Genomic DNA, 20,797 nt, shown 5'->3' on the forward strand with positions numbered 1-20,797 from the left:
CAAAAAGTTAGAAAAAACGTTGAAGCCAAAAAGAAAAGGCGGGGAAAATGTCGCAAATGGGCCAAAGAAAGACAGCGGAGGTGATGCTGGCACGCCTGGAAGGGCGGTTTGGTCGGTCGGGATATGGCCGCCACTCACAGTCCTACCAAAAGCCAATATTTCTTTTTGAATTATACACAAAATGACTTGCTTGGCCTTATTTCTAAGTCTGTGTTCTCACACCTAGCATTATGATATTCAGATGCATGTTCTGATTTTCATAAGAAAAAGAAATCAAGACTTCATTCTAAATAGGGCCACTTGAAAAGGAGTCGATGAGCTATTTCATGAGGTAACACATCATGTCTTCCCCACTACCATGAGCATCCAGAGGAAACTATATTACAAGTTCTACAAGCTATTAAGGAAAGTGGTATATGAGGTCAACTATTAGTTGCTTCAATTATCTTTTCTTTATTACGTTACAAGATGGAGAACTTTGCAAATGTATACGACTCTATTGGAACTTGAGGCATAGAGGCACGCCAAGGTTTCCAAAGATGATTGAATGATTGATCGTCATAAAATTTCGTTTACAAAGGTTTATGAGAAAAGGGATCCTAGGAGTGTTGGAGTACTACACATGTGGGAGATTACACTAGTTATTTCACAACAACAAATATACCACACATGCACTAACACAAAGATGCGATGTTGGGAAGAACCATGATGCTACAATGCCTACCAATTGTGTTTAACGTCCTTGATATTTACATTTTTGAGTGTTACTATGCAATTTCATTTTATAACGTCACTAATTACTAATATGTTATTTATGATGATATGATTTCTCCATTTGAAACATGCAAAACTTTAACTACACATCGTTTGTCAAAACAATGGATCTCCAAATCAACAAGCTTCAAAACATTAGATTTCAACTGATTTCTAGGTATCCAAAACTGTAAAAAAAAACACAAGAAAATATGCTTCCAAATATAAAACAGAAAAATCCAAACCCCATTTATAGTCCATCCAAACCAAATCAAATTTGCAGAACATTATAGTATGCTCTGGTCGGCATTGTAATTAAAATCAAATCGAAAGGCAAGAGTTGCGAACAGAGCAAAGTTTGCAACTCTCCGATTGCCTGCCTATTCATCAAGCCCCCACATACAAAGTGGACCCTTATACTCCTCGATCCCTCTTCTAATATAAAAACCAAGAATCTCTCTCTCATTTGCTTTGTCTTATATTTTCATCATCGTCTTCTCCTAATCACTCCCATTTCAGTTTTGTTTTCCGAGACATTTTCCAGTGTTTCGTAAAACAGACAACAAAACACAATAAGCTTCCCAGATATCTAAGCAAGACAAGCAATCATCTTCATCAGGTAAAACCTGATCACTTATTCTTCTACATATGTTTATATTCCTGCTCTGTTTTCTGGGTTACTTACTGTTTCTGGTTTCGCTGTTTCATGTTGTAATGATTCATGTGTAGAGTTGATGTGGTGTTTGATCTTGTCTTTGTTGATTTAAGTATCAAGTTTTGATCTTTATGTGAGTTTGATATCTGGGTGACTGATCATATAGGTGTGGTTTGAAACTAAGCATTTGATCTTTGTTGTGTGGATTAGATCATCATTTGTTATCAAAGTTTTTGTCTTGAAAGGATTTGGAAGAATCCCATTACATTGATCATGGATCAGTGGAAGCTCCAAGTTCATTTGGGATTGGTTTACTCTTGTTTGACCAGTACTAGCTTTGAGATCTTTGTTCAAGGAAGGGAACTGAATCTGTAAATTCTAAATTGATATATTTACGGTTTTTTTATTTGTTTTTATTGAGGTGTGTTTGGTTGGGATTTTATTCGTCAGCTGTATAATTAGATCGAAGTATTAAATTTTAATAAAGTATGAAATTACCAGTTTTATTACATTATTACTAATCTTGATTCATCCCCTCAATTAGTGGAATTTCTAAGATCATTATCATATTGTAGACTTGGGCACCCTTTTCTCCTTTTTTTCCTATTTGTCAGTCATAATTGATATGCCTCCTTTTCTTTTAGAAGAGATATAAAAAAAATTGATCTTTCAGTTCTCTGATTATTTGTGTTTGTTAGAGAGCCAAAAGTGATCAAGGCCATGCCAAAAATCAAAATTAGAAAAAATGAAAATGATGGCTAAGCTACCTGTCTATGCAGCTTTAAGACCATTGAAAGATTCTTTGGACCCTTTTTTTTCCTGAACTTTTTTTTTGTCATAAATTTAGATTTCTAGAAAGAAAACAGTTCAAGTAAGATGGGGGTTTGTGACCTGTCCATTCAAATAAACAAAGGATCAAAACAAATTAAAGGATGGGAGTGCCTACCATGGAAGCAGGCTCCACCCACTATGATTCAATTTTGATGTATTTGAAAATTTCACAAATGTTTTTCTTATATTTATCAATTATTTCCTCGCCGCAATGGAAACTGCTTGAATTTCACCTGAAATGTCGAAACTAAAATGTGTCATTTTCTTCTGTTTACATCAATTGGATCGTGAAATGGTGCAAGCTTATATTATATATGATCAGTTGTGTTCATGTATATATAGCTTCAATGAAGAAGCTCGGGTCCCACTGACTGTGAGATGGATCCACATGAAATCATCACATGGTAGATCACACCAACCAAATTTAGAGAATAATTTTTAACCCTCCTAATTTTCTTTACTTTTACCTCAAATTTTTCACTAATAACAAACGATATGATTTTGTTTTTGCATTTTTTAAATTATTTTTATTTTTTATTTTTCTTTTACCTAAATAAAATGACTTGGAAATTTAGAAAATAATTGAGTGAAAGAAAATAAATCTGTTGAAAAGATATTGATGGGCTACCACTATGATTTAGGGTGGGCAACCCTGTTTGGGGTACCATGTCAAGTGTCAAGTGTCAAGTGTCAAGTTGTTTGTTTTTGCTTGGAACACAAATCAAACATGGTACGAATGGGTACTGTTTTTTTCATGTAATTACAGATCAGCCCTCTATCATGCTGTACCTTTGCAACATGATCATATGTTAGGGTACCACTATAATTTAACTAATTGGTTCCATCCAAAACAAGAACTGTTGTTTGATTTATATCATTACATGTAACAAGATTGAAGTAGATCATGATGTTCTTTTAAATTTCAGAGAAGCAAGAAGAGTAGCTGAACATTTGTTGCAGTATGGATGAAACACAAGTGACTGAAGTGAGTGCAGAGATCCCAGTGAAGGCCGTTGAAGAAGCTGAGACTAATGAAAAGGTAATTTGCATCATGTGTTTTATGATTTATACCTTTTTCAAGGATTCATTTCATTTCTTAAAATCTGAATAGGATTTGAGTGTTGATTCGGATGATTTTATACAGGTGACAAATGGGGACGTCCTACTGTTTGAAAAAGAAGGAAAGAAAGACGAGGATGAAGCGAACTTCGATGGAGAGTTCATCAAAGTTGAGAAGGAATCACTAACTGAAAAGACATTGGCGGGGGAGGACAGCAAGCCATCTATTATTGAGAGAAGCACAAGCAATTCAAGCAGGGAGTTATTAGAAGCGCGGGAGAAGATGAGTGAACTTGAGGTAGAGAATGAAAGATTGGCTGGTGTGTTGAAGCAATCAGAGTCGGAGAATTCTGAGCTGAAGAGTGAGGCCTTACTTACAAAGGAGAAGCTTGAAGAAAGTGGAAAGAAGAACAAGGAGCTGGAACTCAGCCACAAGAAATTGCAAGAGCAGATCACTGAAGCTGAGGAGAAATATAGTTCACAACTCAGTGTTTTGCAAGAGGCATTGCAAACTCAAGAAGAAAAGCACAAGGATCTTATTGGGGTGAAGGAATCTTTTGATGGTCTAAGCCTCGAGCTTGAAAACTCAAGAAAGAGGATGCAGGAGCTGGAGCAAGAGCTGCAGAGTTCTGCTGGTGAGATGCAGAAGTTTGAGGAGCTGCACAAGCAAAGTGGTTCACACGCCGAGTCTGAGACAAAGAGGGCCTTGGAGTTCGAGAAGCTGCTTGAAGTAGCAAAATTGAGTGCTAAAGAAATGGAAGACCAGATGGGTTCTATTCAAGAAGAACTTAAGAGATTGTATGACAAGATTGCCGAAGATGAAAAAGTGAAGGAAGCACTTCAGTCTGCTGCTGCTGAGCTTTCTGCTGTCCAAGAGGAACTCGTTCTGTCAAAGTCCCAAGGCGCAGACTTGGAGCAACGACTTTCTGATAAGGAAGCTCTTATAAGTGAATTAACCGGGGAATTGGACTTGAAAAAGGCTTCTGAGTCTCAAGTGAGGGAAGACATTTCAGCTCTTGAGAGTCTGTTTGCCTCAGTCAAACAAGATCTTCAGGCAAAGGTTGCTGAGTTGGAAGAAATCAAGCTAAAGCTGCAGGAGGAATCAAGTGCCAAGGAATTGGTTGAAGCTGCGAAAAAAACCCATGAAGAACAGGTTGTAGTTGTACAGGAGAAGTTGGCTGTAGTTACTAAAGAAAAAGAAGCAGTGGAAGCAGCCGTGGCCGATCTCACTGGTAATGTACAGCTGATGAAGGAGTTGTGCAGTGATCTTGAAGAAAAATTGAAGCTTTCGGAGGAGAATTTTGGAAAAACAGATTCTCTATTGTCTGAAGCTTTGTCGAACAATGTAGAGCTTGAACAGAAGTTGAAGTCATTGGAGGTGCTACATAGTGAATCAGGAGCTGCACATGCAACTGCTACTCAAAGAAGTCTTGAGCTTGAGGGTATTATTCAATCCTCAACTGCAGCAGCAGAAGAAGTGAAATTGCAATTGACAGAGCTTCATACACGATTTATATCAGTGGAACAAAAGAATGTAGAGCTGGAGCAACAATTAAATTTGGTAGAGTCAAACAAAGGAGTAGCTGAGAGAAATTTGGAAGAACTTTCTGAAAAGAGATCAGTTCTCACTGCAACATTGGGAGAAGTTGAGGCAGAAAAAAATCAGCTGAGCAGTCAAGTTCAAGAATTCCAAGAGAAAATAACACAGCTGGAATCTGCCTTAAACCAGTCATCTTTGCATAATGAGGAGCTTCAGGAGCAATTGAAGATTTCCACTGAGAAATGCTCTGAACATGAAGGCAAAGCCACTACAATTCATCAGCGAAGCCTGGAACTCGAAGATTTGATCCAAGTGTCTCATTCCAAAGTGGAGGATGCTAGTAAAAAGGCGAGTGAGCTGGAGTTGTTACTTGAAACTGAGAAGTATAGAATTCAAGAGCTTGAGGAACAAATAAGCACATTGGAAAAGAAATGTGAGGATGCTGAAGCAGATTCAAAGAAGTATTCGAACAACGTGTCTGAACTCGCTTCTGAACTTGAGGCATTCCAAGAAAAAGCATCTAGCCTTGAAGTTGCACTGAAGACGGCAAATGACAAGGAAAGGGAGTTGACAGAATCCTTGAATATTGCTACTGAAGAGAAGAAATTGTTAGAAGATGCATCAAAGAGCTCGACTGAGAAGTATTCAGAAGCGGAGAATTTAGTGGAAGTCTTGAAGAATGAATTAAGTGAAACTAAAGAGAAATTGATGAAAATCGAAATTGATCTTGAGGCTGCTGGAATCAGAGAAGGTGAGGTCATAGAGAAACTCAAGTTGGCAGAGGATCAACTCGAGCAACATAGCAAAGTGATAGAGCAGACATCATCAAGAAACTTAGAACTTAAATCTCTACACGAATCCCTGTCGAGGGATTCAGAGATTAAACTCCAAGAAGCAATAGGAAACTTTAGTAACAGGGATTCTGAGGCAAAATCTCTTGCTGAGAAACTTACTATTCTTGAAGATCAGGTGAAGGCTTATGAAGAGAAAGTTGCTGCGGCAGCTGAAAAATCTGCATCTTTGAAAGAAGAATTGGATATCAGTTTGAGTAAATTGGCTTCTTCAGAAAGCGCAAATGAAGAACTCCGAAAACAGATCTTGGAAGCAGAAGACAAAGCTTCTCAATCATTCTCAGAAAATGAAATGTTGGTTGGGACTAATGTTCAGCTGAAAAGCAAGATTGATGAATTACAAGAATTGTTGAACTCTGCTCTATCTGATAAAGAAGCCACTACTGGACAGCTTGTTTCCCACAAGAGTACTATTGAGGAGTTAACAGAGAAACACTCAAGAGCCTTTGATCTCCATTCTGTTGCCGAAGCCCGCATTCTGGAATTAGAAGCCCAAATAAAGGTTCATGAAGAGCGGGCTGTAGAATTGTCTGCAGTTTCTGAAACTACTAAAGTACAGCTAGAAGAGGCTCTCTTGAAGCTAAAGCAACTTGAGAATATTGTTGAGGAACTACAAACTAAGTTGACTCACTCTGAAGAAGAGAGCAGAAAGCTAGCCGAGGCAAATGTTAAGCTTACAGATGAAGTGTCTGTATATGAGTCCAAAGTGAGTGATCTAGAAGCTAAATTATCTGCCACCATCCTTGAGAAGGATGAGACAGTTGAACAACTTCAGACTGCACAAAAGACTATAGAAGAGTTAACGCAGCAGCTTTCTTCTGAAGGGCAAAAATTACAATCTCAGGTTTGCAGTCAGCCTTTTTATTTGTATATAATTTAATATAATGAATCTTTTCTACATAATACTCTCAGTGATTGATTTGTTGCTTTCCAGTCCTGCAATATTTTGAAAATCTATATGTTTTTGTTACAGATATCATCGGTTATGGATGAGAATAACCTTCTTAATGAACTGCATCAAAGTACTAAGAAAGAACTTCAGCAAGTGATATCACAGCTTGAAGAACAACTGCAGGAACACAAAGCAGGAGGAGATGCTCTAAAATCTGAGATTGAAAATCTCAAGGCTGAGGTTGCCGAAAAACCCTTGTTACAGAAGTCTCTTGAGAAACTCGAAGAACAGTTGGTGAAAGCTGAAGCTCAACTAGTGAAAGAGGTAGACTAATATCAATTGCAACAATCAACTAAATCGACATGCAAGATTTTATTATCCTGTATTATTTGGTTCTGATTTCGATGACGGTATTGTAGGTTGAAACCGTCAAGGCAGCTGCTGTGGCTAGGGAAGCCGAGTTGACTTCAAAATTGGAGGATCATGCAATAAAGGTCCACGATAGAGATGCATTAAATGAGCAAGTACTACACCTTCAGAGGGAGTTAGAATTTGCTCAGACCGCTGTTTCTGAAAAGGTAAGGCAATACTCATCATATAAGAGTATAACTTTATAAGGCTGTTTGTACTTTACTATAAGATGTTTATTGCTTGGAGAGCTGCTAATTGTTCAGACCAAACAAAGTATCATATCTTATGTCTATATATAATGTTGTGCCTGATGAAATTATCTTGTTTGGATTCCCAACAACAGAAAGAAGCAGATTCTCAAAAGGACTTGGAACGAGAAGCGGCATTGAAGCATTCTCTTGAACAACTTGAAGCTAAGAACAAGGAAGTCGCACTTCTAGACAAGCAAGTCAAAGACCTTGAGCAAAAATTACAGCTTTCTGATGCCAATATAACTGAAAGGGTATGTTTATACCTAGTCCCCATCAAAACTTCATGTATATACCAAATGCAAACAGATCGGCACGCACAAAATTACTAGAATCATGAAGCAAAGTCTTCCAGCAAAGAAGTTGTATAGGTACTTATATTTAAATCTTGTTGCAGGGTGATATCTCAGGATTGGAAGTGAAATCCCGGGACATTGGATCAACCCTTTCATCTCCATCGAAAAGGAAGAGTAAGAAGAAGTCCGAAGCAAAAACTTCTGCTCCAACATCATCCTCATCAGAGAGCCTTGCTCACACTGCTGATGCCTCCCCTATGATGACCATTAAGGTCGTACTCGGAGTGGCTCTGGTGTCTGTCATCCTTGGCATAGTTCTTGGGAAAAGTTATTAGCTTTTGTGTATTGTGGTCTTGGTTTTACTTTTACCTCTCAGGTTTTGGTTTATATTTTCCACTTGGCATAATTTATGCTCATCTGGTTGAAAGCTTTTGTTTTTATGCTTTCAAGCTTATAGTTTTTGAGGTTTTTGGTCGGGGAGGTTATTTTGATGCCTATATCCCTTGCATGTTTGCGAAGCAAAACACAGTTAATTCATGTATTGTTATTCAAGCTTGTATCTAATTTTCGATTGGGTTGCTGGTGCTTTTAGAAATATTGTTTTCACAGCTTCTTCGAGTACTACTTAAAATTCACCTGTTGATGAAATTTTCTTAAACATATTTCAGTTGGCCAGGGACGCTATAAAAAGGTTTTACATTTGTCTCAAATTTAAGATAAAATTAGTAAAAATAGAGTGAAATGCGATCGTACAGGTCAACAATATCATACAAGATACTTAAAAATGAAATGCTGAAGTATCAGTGTGCCCTAGTTTTGCCACTATCAGTGCCCAGGAGATCCCCAACCAACAAAGCTGTGAGGTTCTGGGAGCAAAAGAAATGACGACACAAGCAACAGGTCTGTTATAATATGTCATTTTACAAAAAGTATAGTGTCCTCAAACAAATGTGCAGATATTGTGAAAATAATTCCTGGAACCTTTAATCACCACCAGAATGATAGATCAGAGTGAGTTGGTTTGCTTTTTTTGTATATCGATCTAATAAGTAGACTAGTTCTATTTATTGACTCAACTCTTAAGAGCATCATGGTGATCAGCAACTTCTACAGGAATACTACTATATTTTTTTAAAGAGAGTATATTTACACATGTTACTTTGTTACAGTACCTTCTTTGATGGATCTGAAGGTAAGGGGTCATTAATAGTAAAGATTGTCAGATTGTGTATGAAGTCTGGCCCATCAGCTTAGGGACATTATGCTCTGCCTTCTTCTTTGACCACTTGCAATCCATCAAAGAAAATCTCGTTGTCATCAAATCCTGTACATTGATCAACATTCTAGTTGAAATTTAAACTGAAAATAAATCATGAGTCTAACACGAGATAGTTCACAACTCAGACAATATCAGTTACCTGAACCCAAGTCACATTCATCAGCTGAAAGTTCCAAAAGCCTTGAATTATAAGAGGGTGGATCAATTGCCTTCCAATCAGTACTGCCATTGTCTTCTAGGTACATTTCGGTCTCTGTTACCCATTCTTCAACAACGCTACTGTTGTCAAATGACATAGAATCCACATACTCGTGCTCTCTGTTCTTGTGAACCCGACAAGAAAATTTATTAGCAAAAAAATATAAGTTACGAAACACAAATAGTGTATGGGTTTCTACATACGTCTGTCTTAGTTGCAAGTTGTACTGAACAAAGACAAAATCACTTAGACGTTGATGCTCTAAGCTGTTCCTTGTCTTGTGTAACTGATCAAAAGGAATCTGATTCTCCTTGCACTGAACTAAGCTGCACGTTTGACTGAGAATTCGAACTGCCAAACGTGCCATATTTGGGCAACCACTGCCATATGTAGACCACCATTCAGCTGTTTAGAACAATGAAAACTTTAAGGAGATGAGATGAAAGATGAAATAGCTACAATCAACTACAATGATAGACAATTTATCATTCTATTGTATAAAACCTTCTTTTTTTTTGACAAAAAGGCATGTACTTTTTTAGATATCTGCCGTACAGTCCAGCAAATACAGGAACCATTTTTTGATAATAGCAATGCAATGTAACTAGAGATCCTCACCAGGAAGCAGATTTTCTCTAGCTCTAATTGCCAAATTCCTCCCCAGATCTCCAACAGCATTTTGGTAAAAGGTTATCTCTTTGCTAATTTCGTCTTGAATTTTCAAATCTGGGACCAATTTCACTATGCAGTCCAGCATCTTCGACATAATCACCTTGTTCATGTCTCCCTTGATGCTATAGAAAAACTTTGGATTAAGGTAAAAACCAGCAGCAAGAAGCGGAAGATCCCATAGTTTCTGCCACCTATAATCTATGATATTCCAGTAAGCTGTATATTCTTCTTTCTTGACAAATTCTCTCTTGATTGTTTCTTTTGCTCGATACATTCCTCCAAAAACATATCCCATTGCTGCCTTCTTCTGGCTACCAACGATTCTCAAGACTTGCAAAAGTGGATTTGTTAATCGCGCGATCATAATGCACGAAGACCAAAATGTGTGATTAGTCAATAAATCCAGCATTGCTGATCCTTCTGGTGTTTTAGAATGAGGGCACCCTTCCCATTCTTTTGAAGTAACCATAGTCTGCAAATTAAATTTAAGGTCAGCCATTTGTTTCAAAGTCATAAAGTCTGTAGCATACCGAGTTACTCCCGGCTTCACAATGTCATTTCCAAAAGTATACCTCCGCATCATATTCAAAAGAAAGACGTGTTTATAAATAAACCTTGTAACAGATCTAGCCTGTGATACTATGGAGTTTATCCACTCAACTTTTCCAAAATCCTCTAGTATCAAATTTATGCAAGCAGCTGCACAGGGAGACCAGTACAGCGTGGGGAACGTATCCATCAACCTCTTCCCAGCAATAACATAGTGCTCTTCACTATTTGTAATTACTTGCAAAACACGCACAACTCCAACTTCTTCCACTACTTGCTTAAGGATCTCGTACAAAGCATCTGGAGAATTTATTAATATGGATGCATCCACAGATTTCAAAAATGTTGTTCCTTCAGGACAGTACACTGAGAAATTTAGCAACATCCTACCCTTTTCGGTGTTCAATTGGTTTACTAGAAGAGTGCAACCATTCCTTTCCCAAGAATTTGTGTGCTGAAAAACTTCATTCTTAACTTCTTCAACCGCATCATTCAATACCCAACCGCGAAGATCATGATATGAGGGTGCTTTACACTCTAGTCCCCTGGAGGCAATTGCATCAATCATGGGCTGAAAATAAACAGAACTCTTCACGGCATCCAGAGGAGCCTGAATCTCGTAAAGAAACCGTCCAATGGCCATCTGAACCTGCTGCTGACTGGTTGCCTTTTCAACTTTACCATTGTTGCCTATAGTCGCAGCATTGGCAGCCATTGATCCATTCTCATATCTAACCCTCTTCCTACTTTGCTCATCTGTATTACTTGTGCCAACTTCAGCTTGAAAATGTAACATAATTGAATCAGGATAACCACCTGATCTGTGACTTGTGATTTTGACAAGTGGATTGTCTACCTCACTATGAATAGGAGCTGGGACATGACTCAATCTGATAGCATTAGCAGAACCAGAACCCAAACCAGCACCACTAGCTACAAAAGAATTTCCACCCTTCCACCCTACTCGCCTATCAACACCCTCCTCTCGATTTTCCAAGAAACTTGAATTCAGTACTCCAACTTTTCTCCCTAGCGCATTACCCTTATAAGAGTCAACTATTGCAAGAGGCACACTAGTCAGTCCCTCTAAACCATCACTCCTGAAACAATCATCAACCTCAAGAGGCACATCAGTCATACTATCACCACTGATTCCCACATTTTCCTCACGAATCACCAAATCGGGTCCTCCAGCCAATCTGGTATCTTCATTCTCAGTAAGCACATTGCCTAATCCACTAAAACTACGACTCAAGTTCGCACCCACTTGACTCTTTCTATGCCTAGAAGATGCAATCTTTTCATCCAGATGCTGCAGCATCAAAACACGAACATCGGGAGGGACCTGATCACAAATTGGGCCATTTCCTTTTCTACCAGCAAGGTGAAATTTAAGCCTACTAATCCCTCCACCCTGAAACAGTTTGCCACAATACAAACACTTCTTAACCTCAACCCTTGTGTCCCCAGTTTTAATGAGAACTTGACAGTGTTTCCATCCTGGGTCTTGTTTATTTGGGGAAATAGCTATGGGCTCAAAACCCTCCAAAGAAGATGTCATCTTCTAACACAATGATCAATCAATCAATCAATCACTACCCAGATCATAATGCTGCATGCAATCAAATAAGCTAAATCAAACACAGCCCACTGCATGCATTTAAAACTGAATGATGAATTCAAAAGAGAAAATGTGACTTACTTGAGTCGGCTGATTGCTGTCCCAGTCTTTTTGGAGTGCCGAAGAAATGGAGAGGGGGTCTGTGTTTTTATATGTGGGACGACCCGATTCCAAGGCAACGTAAGAGCTCGACCCGGTTCAATTCATGGCCTGGCTCGGCCAGATAACACAAACAGTTGGCCCAACATCAAATATTTTGAATCTGAATACTTAGAAGATCATAATAATTTCCGTTACACCTTTCTTGTCGCTCGTGAGTCGTTACCCGTTAACTACTTAACTTGTAACATGAATGATTCTTATTCGACTTTTATGATGACAAAAAAGTCAACACATGTCTTCGTAAGTTGTAACAAATTGATTTGTGAAATATATAGATTAACAATTGAGTTGTGAAATGACACAACACAATTGATTTGTGAAATATACAAATTAAAAATAACCATGAATTGTCTGTTTCTTTTTATCTGAACATAAATGTGTGACATGTGAAGGAATGTCGTAGGCTTCTTTGCCCTTCCACCATTGTCCCTACTCATCAACATTATGGTTTAGGCTTGTATAAATTTAGTCACCATCAAATACGAACAGGAGCAACAGATGCTCTATTGCATCACAAATCAGGATCTCTTTGTCTCTGAAGGTGGGATTGCTTGAAGAGAAGAAAGAAGCATAACAGGATATCGGGACACCAGACATAATAGGATAAGCTTTCGTTTTCCTTGGTACAGCTACATGTGCACTCTCTTGTCTTCACTGCTGGACTGCCTGCTCAATCATCCAAGCCAACATGGTACCCTATTGCTTCAATCCTCATCACTCTCAGATCATTCAATTTACAAAGATTAATGCGGAATTTGTAGCACTCACGAGTATTGTAGAATTTTTTGCAACTTGTAACATCAATGGTGTCCTTCGAATTGACAGAAACTAACAAAGAATTCCAATAAATACTTCGCAACAGTTTTTCAGTCTCTTGTTCATATTTTGAGCACACCAAAGAGGACAAGTCTTGTTTTATTTTCTCTATTAGAGTTTCCCAATATTCTTCCATCTTGATTGCAACTTCCCACCCTATCATGATTCATGACAATGCCAAACCTTAATTAAACTAGTCAATGAATTAAACAAATTGCAAGTGACCAAGAATGCATTTGATTTTCACTTGAATTTTCATCAACTATAGAAAGACCCCCATGAACTATAGACCTTTTCCTCTAAAGAACAAAACCTAACTACCTCCTTTCAAACAATTACAGCACAGTGAAAAACACCCAAGGAAACAAAGCAGAAATGATATTCCTTTTGCCTCCATGACCCAACGTTTGCTTGATGGTATCGATCAATATCGAAATAATCGACCCGGATAGTCAAAGTCATTCAATCGGACGGCTGCCAGGCTGAGGCGGTGAGCAAGGAAAGATCCTTCCACCCCAATTTCAAGCACCCATTCTCCTCCACCAATGTATACCCTTTCCAAGGAAACATCCCCAGCAAAAGGCTGGCCTGGGCGGCCGGGTTACCGCCAAGCGAAACGGGCCGGAACCCGACCCGCTTCAACTCCTCCCCCCACCTCTCCACCTTCACCTCCCCCGTCCTCTTGGGCCCACCCACGGCCAGGATATTCCTTATCTCACACCCGAACAGCTGCTGCTCCACCATATGCCTCTCTAGGCTGTCCGCACCCAACCCGTCCCCGAGCGCGTCGAACAACGCGCTGTAGTAATGCAACGCCTCTACGAACCGCCCCAGGAAGCTCCCGCTGTGGCTCAGGTCCTGCTCCACGATCGTGATCAGCTTCGGCCGCAGCTGGCTCACCGATCTCAGCGTCGCGATGTCGCTTCCGGTGACGTCGTAGAGGCAGTGGTGCATCCAGTGCACAACTGTGGCCTCGCTCTCTCGGATTCCGAGCTGACTCAGCTCGGAAATGCTTCCGATTTTCCCTTCGACTGGCTGGAACTCGAAGGGCAGGCCGAGAGAGCTCGCGAAGTCCGCGAGCCTCCGGCCTGTGGACTCGAGCAGCTCGGTGGAGGCTCCGAACCCGGTTATCCGCATTGACCGGATTTTCTTTGACCGGGAGGCGAGGATGTGGAACAACCCTGGCCACTGGAGGCCCTGCATTATGTCCAGGTCGATGACGTGGACGTGATCCTCCCCCTCCAGCGCCTGAAATATCGCCTGGTTCGCCGTGAAGTGAGAGAATTTCACTAGCGGACTGATGGAGTTGTACGACTGGAGCGCGTTGAAGATCCGCTGCGACTGCGCCGCAGTTAGGGCTTTCGTCGTGAGAGGGGAGTACGTCCCGAGGCAGGAGCTGATAACGCGCGTCTGGAGCGCGTGGGCGAAGTAGGCGCCGACGCGCTCCGGGGAGTTGCCGAAGGGGGAGGAGAGCTCGGAGATCTCCGGGAGGAGGTCGCTGGCGTCGTGGAGGTTATCCATGGCGACGCACTCGGCGCATTGTAGGAGGAGGCCGAGGAGTTTGAGGCCGGCGGACTCGTTCTCGGCGACGGGGGGCTCGGGCAGGGTGGGGTCGCGGGAGAAGGCGGGGCGCTTGGAGGAGGAGGAGGAGGGGTCGTGGTCGCGGTCGACGCGCTTGGTTTTCATGGAGGGGGGAGAAGAGGAGGTAGGGTTGTTGGCGGCAATAGAGGATTGGGGGACTAAGCTCTGAAGCATGACTGGAAGAGAAGGAGAGAAGAATAATACAGAAGGGGGAAAGCTTCGAGCGGAAAGAGACAAATGAAAAGCTTGTTACAGAGAGATTTGCAGAGATGGAGTGTCAGATAGAGAAGAAAGAAAAAGAAGGGGAGAGGGTGTGTTTGGGAATAGAGAAAAGTGAATAGCAGAAAGGTTGATGGCTTTTTGGGAATTACATTTCTTTCTTTGGTACGTGTCAGTTAGCACGTGTGGGGGTTGTCGTCGTCGCCGTTAGGTGGTGGTGCTCCGTTTGGGGTTTGTCGTTAACTCCGTTGGTTGCGTTGGGGGTTTAGGGGGAGAATAAGGGATGGATTAGGTTGGTTTAAATATTGGTTTAGGGCTTTGTTAATTGGTTTAGGGTGCATCATCTTTGGATTCTCGGACTTTGTTAAGGCCTGTCTTTGGGTGTTGACAATGATTTGTGTTATTGAATATTAGTTTCTTCTCTCTTATCATGGAGATGGTGATTATTTCAGGCTTCTTTGTATGGTTCAAGATGATTGAGATGATAATACAGGGGTTCATTATATTATTTAGAGAAAATGATGTATAAAACCCTTGAAAGTTCTAAAAGACTAAAACACATCTTCTCCTTTTTGTTAGTGATATAAAATCGTAGTGAATATGCTACTAATCAGAGACCTCTTGATTTTGGATAAAGATTTTTTTTCTAGAATGTGATATTCACAATGAATCGGAACGCTAGCGCAAGTCTAGCCAGTTTCTATTAAATCTTTTTTTAGGGAAATAAATTGAATTTATCAGGTGGAAAACGCCGTAACGACCGCAAGGGTCAAGCAAAAAGACGACAAGCCATCCTTAGGCCAACTTACACTAGGAAAGCAAAAACTAAACCAAGTTCAAGTATGAAAAACGTCCAAAACACCGGACATAACCAAAGCTCGAAATCTAAAAAAGCAATAAACTCATACAACACTAGAGATTGACAATCTCATCAACAACCAAGCCGAAAAGCAATTGTGTACTTGATTAAGAAGGAATTATCAAACCCTAAAGCCATAGATGGATATTTCCTAGTAGAACTAGGAGATCAGTTCAACCCCTTGCATGATCTTGGCACATGGAGCCCTCGTTGCCAATAGCCACCGAGCCAGCCTCCATCTGCACATATCCCTCCCTCATATGCTCCTCCATCTTCTTGTTATTCATAAACTCAGCTAATGTCATCATCATCTCTGCCTCTAACTTCGGGTCCAAGCTTCGTTTGGGGTCCTTCTTCACATTTTGAGAACCCCGAGGCCTTCCCAACTTTGGCGGCAACTTCCCCGTGCGCCTGATCCCCAGAGAACCAGTCAGATTGACCTGCATCCCAAGTTTGGTTGGCGACAAAAAGATCAAAGCTAAAAGGAGACCATGAGTACCCTTTTTACCAGCATGCTCTGACGACTCCTTGCGGTTATGGTGACTACCTGAGATATGAGGAATAGGTGAGGAAATAGGAACCCCCTCACACTAATTTGACGTTTTTCCTTAGGTAAAGCAACCAACGGAGGAGTAGGTGTGATTAGGGTTTGGGGAGCATTTTCCCTAAAAACCATAGATGGAGCCGGCGGAATCTAAGGAGGTGCCGCAACCATATTAGGGACCTCTTCATTCTCTCTCGAACAAGGTAAACCACAATGATTGAACATCATGCATTTCCGGCACCGTCCGAGTAAACGTTCATACATGTATTCCACATTGATCACGTCCTCCGGAGAGATGCAAAGGTGCCGATCCAAGCACACCGGATCATTCAAAGGAAGAGTTATTTGAACCCTAGCCACCCCGCGTAGAAAACCATTCAAATCGACCTTCAGAACATGTCCAATTGTTTCACCAACAAACCGAGCAGTGGCCGGCATCATCAGAACCACTGGGATATTTTTGATTTTCACCCAAATCCATACAAAATCCAGAGGCACGGCCATGATGTTAGAGAAAATATCATAGTCACTGATAAGGATCATAGTATGTTAGTAGTCCCCTGGATCACCATTCTTCACTCGATTCAGATCACGCTCGTTAAAGAGATACATGTCACCCCGAGCCATGATCTCTACAGGAGTAAAAACCCTCCACGTCGATCTGATAACACTCCAGAATCAAGCTAGTTTCCATTAAATCATGTTGAGTAGCCAGAGCGCAATGCTCATCACATCACCACAATAGCACTAGCAACACAATTCCTGAAAGCAATCATTTGAATATTGAAGTTAAGTTATCAAATGCAATGATAAAGTGGAACAGTTCACTTAAAAAAAAACCCTAGCAAGGAAGAATTCTCTCTCCACATAGAGGCGGTGTTTCTTTCCCATACCAAATAGCGTCATCCGGCAGCAACCTAGGCATTTGGGGTGGAATCTATCCTCACCAATGTCGAGTGGTTTGTTGCCGGACGGGGATTCATTTAAAATAGCTCTTAAAAGGGTTGTGTGAGGGATCCTTTCAATGTCCATAGGAAAATGGCTCTGCTTGGATCTCTGATCTCGTCCTGACCTCGTGGAGAAAGTGTTGTGGGGACTTGTATTGTTGGGGTTCGATGACAAGTTTTGCCAACTCATGGAGGAGGGGTTTTTGGAATGCTTGCATGCGTCCTTTGTTGAGTCCATAGTGGTGGGGGCTTGCGGGCTCTTGACTGTGGGATCTTACGAAGCTCGCGATAAGGGTCCAAAGCTCAGTGGCGGAAATAGTTGCAAAACTTGGCGGCGTCGCAACAATAAAAGTCTCGTGGTGTCGACATTGGCAGCCATGTACACTCGGTCGTTGTGCGGATTTAGGTTGGAGTCTAGGGTTGTTTTCTGTGGGCCTAGTGGATTTACATTCATGTGCGAACTTCGTTATGCTTTTTTAGTTTTATTTTTATCAATTGTCTAATAATGCTATCTTCGGGTTAGTTTAGTAGTTTAGTGGATATTTGTCATGTATACTTGTTCCTTAGGTAGTACATGATTTAACCCACTGCACTAGTATTGGTGTACACCATTAAGATCTTAGACGGATATACCACTAGGTTACTTTATGTTGTGTCATATTGATCAAGTGTAGTAGTCTAGATTAGACTTGAATAAGAGTTTATCTCCTACATAATTATCGGTAGTTGTGAACTTCAACCGTATGGGAGACTTGCCCGATGACATATATCCATTTTCCTAAAATAAAATAAAAATTAAGTTGTCAAATGCAAGATTTAAATAAATACAATTTCTCATGTAAAAGGAAAATGTACGAGGGTTCCCTCCCCTGCTTGGTCTACACATAAGCTTCGGTTCTACCATCAATAATTCAAACTTTTTTCTATATGAACAATCATCACTTCTTTAACTATTATTATTGCCGGTCATGTCATGTTCAGCATTTTAGTAACGAAGACCTACAAGTCTTCAAGCATATTGAGCAAAAGATAAAATCTTAGGCAAATTGAGGGAATACAAGTCGTCGAGCATATTTAGCAATAGATGAAACCTTACACAAGTTGAGGGAATATTAGTAACGAAGGTCTTGCTTCACCCAGTCTCCAGTCTGCAAGACTCCACTGAAATTCATAGTTTGCACGAGTACCCCTCTTTTAAGTAGGACGAGTGGTCTGTTTAATCTTTATTCCACTCCACCAGAACCATACCATAAGTTGCAAATTTTCATCATACTATCAACCATAGCAGTTCTTCCCGTAAATGATCTCGTTCAATAATTTTTGTGATTGACATAAAACAGAGGGTGCCAATTCTGAAGTCCAGGCATGCACTTTCCAAGTACATACAGTGATACCACATTTGACTAATCATGTGAAGCAACTATTTCTTTACTTCATTGTCGATTCAGACTATAATCATGGCCAAGTTATGGTATGCTGGAGAGCCAAACAACCAAGACAAAACCTCACATCAACCATCCACCAGCGAAAAGAACTCTACTTTTCTATGTGTAGACACCATCATATTCCTATACAAGGCGAAGTCCAAAACTCGAGCCAAAAGTTAAGAGGACAACAACAAAATGAGGTTCCACAAGTTCCATCACTTACAAGAGCACCATTCAGACCAGACTACTATCATAAGTTCATAGCATACATCTTCAGGCACTTCCTAAAAGTGCTTCCACTTGTTGTGAGAGAATAATCGAGATAAAACCAGCCAATACCCAGAGTCCCAGAACAAAAGCCGGAGAAAATTTGGTTTTCAAGTCATACTTGACTTCAGACAACCATCAATTCGACAGAAATAACAAGAACCATCCACGATGATGAATTTATGATAGAATTGTCAAATGCTAACCAAATATTAAAAATTGCAAAGCATGAACCTCAAAAAACAAGCGTTGCTACAGAGACAACCCTGATTAAATGAGATTCTCATGTCACATAACAAAGAACGTTAAACCGCAAGTTTTGTGGACATCAACCTTTACAGCCCTAGAAGCTAGGGGCATAAGAAAATAGATGAGGACTGCAATTCCGTGCTGTGAAAATTTTCATAGTCCATGTCATGAAAATTTTCGACCGTGCTATAAGAAATATAGGCATGACCACTAACTAAAAATACAACACTGGTCTTTGTTCGAGAAAACAGGGACCGGACATATTGTTATGCTGTTCATAAATAACTGACCAAAACAGCTCAACACTGGAATCAGGTTCTTATCAACATCCAATTTAACCAAAATCACAGATATCTCACGACAGAGCAACACTATCAAAAAGTGTCACAAGTCATCCTAGTTAACCACTGGACAGGAAGGCGCGTCCAAATTCATTGACACCAAACCTTAGAGAAATGTCTGGAAAAACTAGTTGGCCTACTAGCAGTCATAACAACTCCAGACAAATACTTAACCAAGCTTAGAATGAAACTAAAACTAACCTAATGGTTGAGAATTTGAAAAAATAAAATAAAAAAGTTAACTTTTATGAATATAATAAACCCCAGACTAATGCACCTCTGCAGAGCCGTATTAGAATACGATGCACTGCCCTACTGTATACAAAACCATAACATTCAATCCAGAATCAACTAGCATGAACTTTCAAACTATACAGCAAACGATTTCACTACCAAAATTGACTACATTACACTGCAGCCCCTGCTACACAAAAACACAAACCCTAAACCTATGAACCACATTCATACAGCAATCAATATAGAGCAACCACATCATATCACAACACATAACTAAAACAGAACGTAATAAAAGAAAAGATCCATATAGAATATCAAAGCACCCATAAAACTAGATTAAACTAGACATTGTTCGGAAACCGCATCATAATAATAGTCTTCAACACAGGTTCTATTTCAACAACAAAAATATTAAACACCACAATCAACTGGAAAGATACCAAAATCCCAAAGCCACAACCATTTTCCAGCAGAACGACGCGTCGGTTTCTCACTCAGAACCGGAGCTTGGTGAAGAACCACCTGTTCTTGCCAGTCTTGAACCTCTCCTCGAACCTCTTCTTGGTCTCCTTGAGCGCCGTGACCTTCTTGTCCTTGCTGGTGAGCACGTCAGGTGTCACGACCTCCTTGAGATCCACGTCCAGGGTGTAGCGCGTGGGCATCAGATGCTGGTAGTTCACGAGCTTCACGAACGGCTTCACCCTCGACTTCTTGGCCGTCTTCTTGGCCGAATCCTTGCGGATCACCTTGCTCGGGTACTTCTTGATTCCGGCGACCAGGCAGTGCCCGTAGGCGCGGTCGCGAGTGCCGTCGTCGAAGGCCTTGACTATGACACCTTTGCGGCCGGCGTAGCGACCCTGGAGGAGGATCACGGCCTTGTTGGGCTTCAGAAACTTGACCATCGTGGCGGCGGCGTCTGCTCTTCGATTTCTCTCTCAAGGTTTTTGAAACGCCTCAAAGGGGGAGTGAGCAGAGGCGAACCCTAGCGCGAACCTTATATAGTAGGGTGGAGGCTGAATGAGAGTAGGGTTTCAGATTTGGGCTGGGCTTTTTAACAGGTAAAGTTTTTTCGAGCTTGTGTGTTTTTGGGGTTTAAATTGGGGCTTTCATTCGGGTTCACCAATTAGTTGGGGTTGTTTTTTGTTCTTTTTTTTTCATTTGGGGTTCATATTTTAAGAAGTGTGACACAATATTGAATTGCATGAGAGTTGTGACTTATCAGTTAGCACACTTATGCTAACGTATCATGTAAATTTGATGTCTGTTGTTTTTCAGTTTGGATGTGACACCTA

The 20,797-nt window shown here is 40.7% G+C and overlaps 4 protein-coding genes across 5 annotated transcripts; 1 reads left to right on the plus strand and 3 right to left on the minus strand.

Annotated features, from left to right (window-relative positions):
• The first annotated feature begins 1,235 nt into the window (after positions 1-1,235).
• On the plus strand, positions 1,236-8,104 carry LOC126800413 (COP1-interactive protein 1). The gene is made up of 7 exons (XM_050527781.1): positions 1,236-1,372; positions 3,166-3,278; positions 3,384-6,533; positions 6,663-6,905; positions 7,001-7,159; positions 7,336-7,494; positions 7,638-8,104. Exons 2-7 carry the CDS (start codon positions 3,201-3,203, stop codon positions 7,869-7,871), a joined length of 4,023 nt encoding a protein of 1,340 aa, XP_050383738.1. The 5' UTR covers positions 1,236-1,372; positions 3,166-3,200; the 3' UTR covers positions 7,872-8,104.
• Positions 8,105-8,639: 535 nt separating this feature from the next.
• LOC126800414 (uncharacterized) lies at positions 8,640-11,956 on the minus strand. 2 transcript variants are annotated; one of them, XM_050527783.1, is made up of 5 exons: positions 11,938-11,956; positions 9,633-11,847; positions 9,218-9,419; positions 8,955-9,133; positions 8,640-8,860 (listed from the first exon to the last, which is right to left on the minus strand). In XM_050527783.1, exons 2-5 carry the CDS (start codon positions 11,794-11,796, stop codon positions 8,796-8,798), a joined length of 2,610 nt encoding a protein of 869 aa, XP_050383740.1. In that variant the 5' UTR covers positions 11,797-11,847; positions 11,938-11,956; the 3' UTR covers positions 8,640-8,795. The 2 variants fall into 2 exon arrangements, with proteins under 2 accessions (XP_050383740.1, XP_050383741.1); XM_050527784.1 differs by lacking the exons at positions 8,640-8,860; positions 8,955-9,133 and having other exon boundaries at positions 9,384-9,438.
• An 840-nt stretch (positions 11,957-12,796) lies between these two features.
• Positions 12,797-14,884, minus strand: LOC126800416 (scarecrow-like protein 23). Its single transcript, XM_050527786.1, has one exon. It carries the CDS (start codon positions 14,587-14,589, stop codon positions 13,297-13,299), a length of 1,293 nt encoding a protein of 430 aa, XP_050383743.1. The 5' UTR covers positions 14,590-14,884; the 3' UTR covers positions 12,797-13,296.
• A 4,928-nt stretch (positions 14,885-19,812) lies between these two features.
• Positions 19,813-20,482, minus strand: LOC126800417 (60S ribosomal protein L27). The gene has a single exon (XM_050527787.1). It carries the CDS (start codon positions 20,405-20,407, stop codon positions 20,000-20,002), a length of 408 nt encoding a protein of 135 aa, XP_050383744.1. The 5' UTR covers positions 20,408-20,482; the 3' UTR covers positions 19,813-19,999.
• Between the last annotated feature and the right edge of the window lie 315 nt (positions 20,483-20,797).

This window comes from Argentina anserina, chromosome 6, assembly GCF_933775445.1.
Source record: "Argentina anserina chromosome 6, drPotAnse1.1, whole genome shotgun sequence".
NCBI classification, from domain to species: domain Eukaryota; kingdom Viridiplantae; phylum Streptophyta; class Magnoliopsida; order Rosales; family Rosaceae; genus Argentina; species Argentina anserina.

Coding starts and splice junctions, on each gene's coding strand:
- LOC126800413 (XM_050527781.1), top strand. CDS start 3,201: ATGGATGAAACACAAGTGACTGAAGTGAGTGCAGAGATCCCAGTGAAG. Junction 6,534..6,662: donor GGCAAAAATTACAATCTCAG/GTTTGCAGTCAG, acceptor TTTTTGTTACAG/ATATCATCGGTTATGGATGA. Junction 6,906..7,000: donor AAGCTCAACTAGTGAAAGAG/GTAGACTAATAT, acceptor ACGGTATTGTAG/GTTGAAACCGTCAAGGCAGC.
- LOC126800414 (XM_050527783.1), bottom strand. CDS start 11,796: ATGACATCTTCTTTGGAGGGTTTTGAGCCCATAGCTATTTCCCCAAAT. Junction 9,420..9,632: donor TAGAGAAAATCTGCTTCCTG/GTGAGGATCTCT, acceptor TGTTCTAAACAG/CTGAATGGTGGTCTACATAT. Junction 8,861..8,954: donor TGAATGTGACTTGGGTTCAG/GTAACTGATATT, acceptor ATCAATGTACAG/GATTTGATGACAACGAGATT.
- LOC126800416 (XM_050527786.1), bottom strand. CDS start 14,589: ATGCTTCAGAGCTTAGTCCCCCAATCCTCTATTGCCGCCAACAACCCT.
- LOC126800417 (XM_050527787.1), bottom strand. CDS start 20,407: ATGGTCAAGTTTCTGAAGCCCAACAAGGCCGTGATCCTCCTCCAGGGT.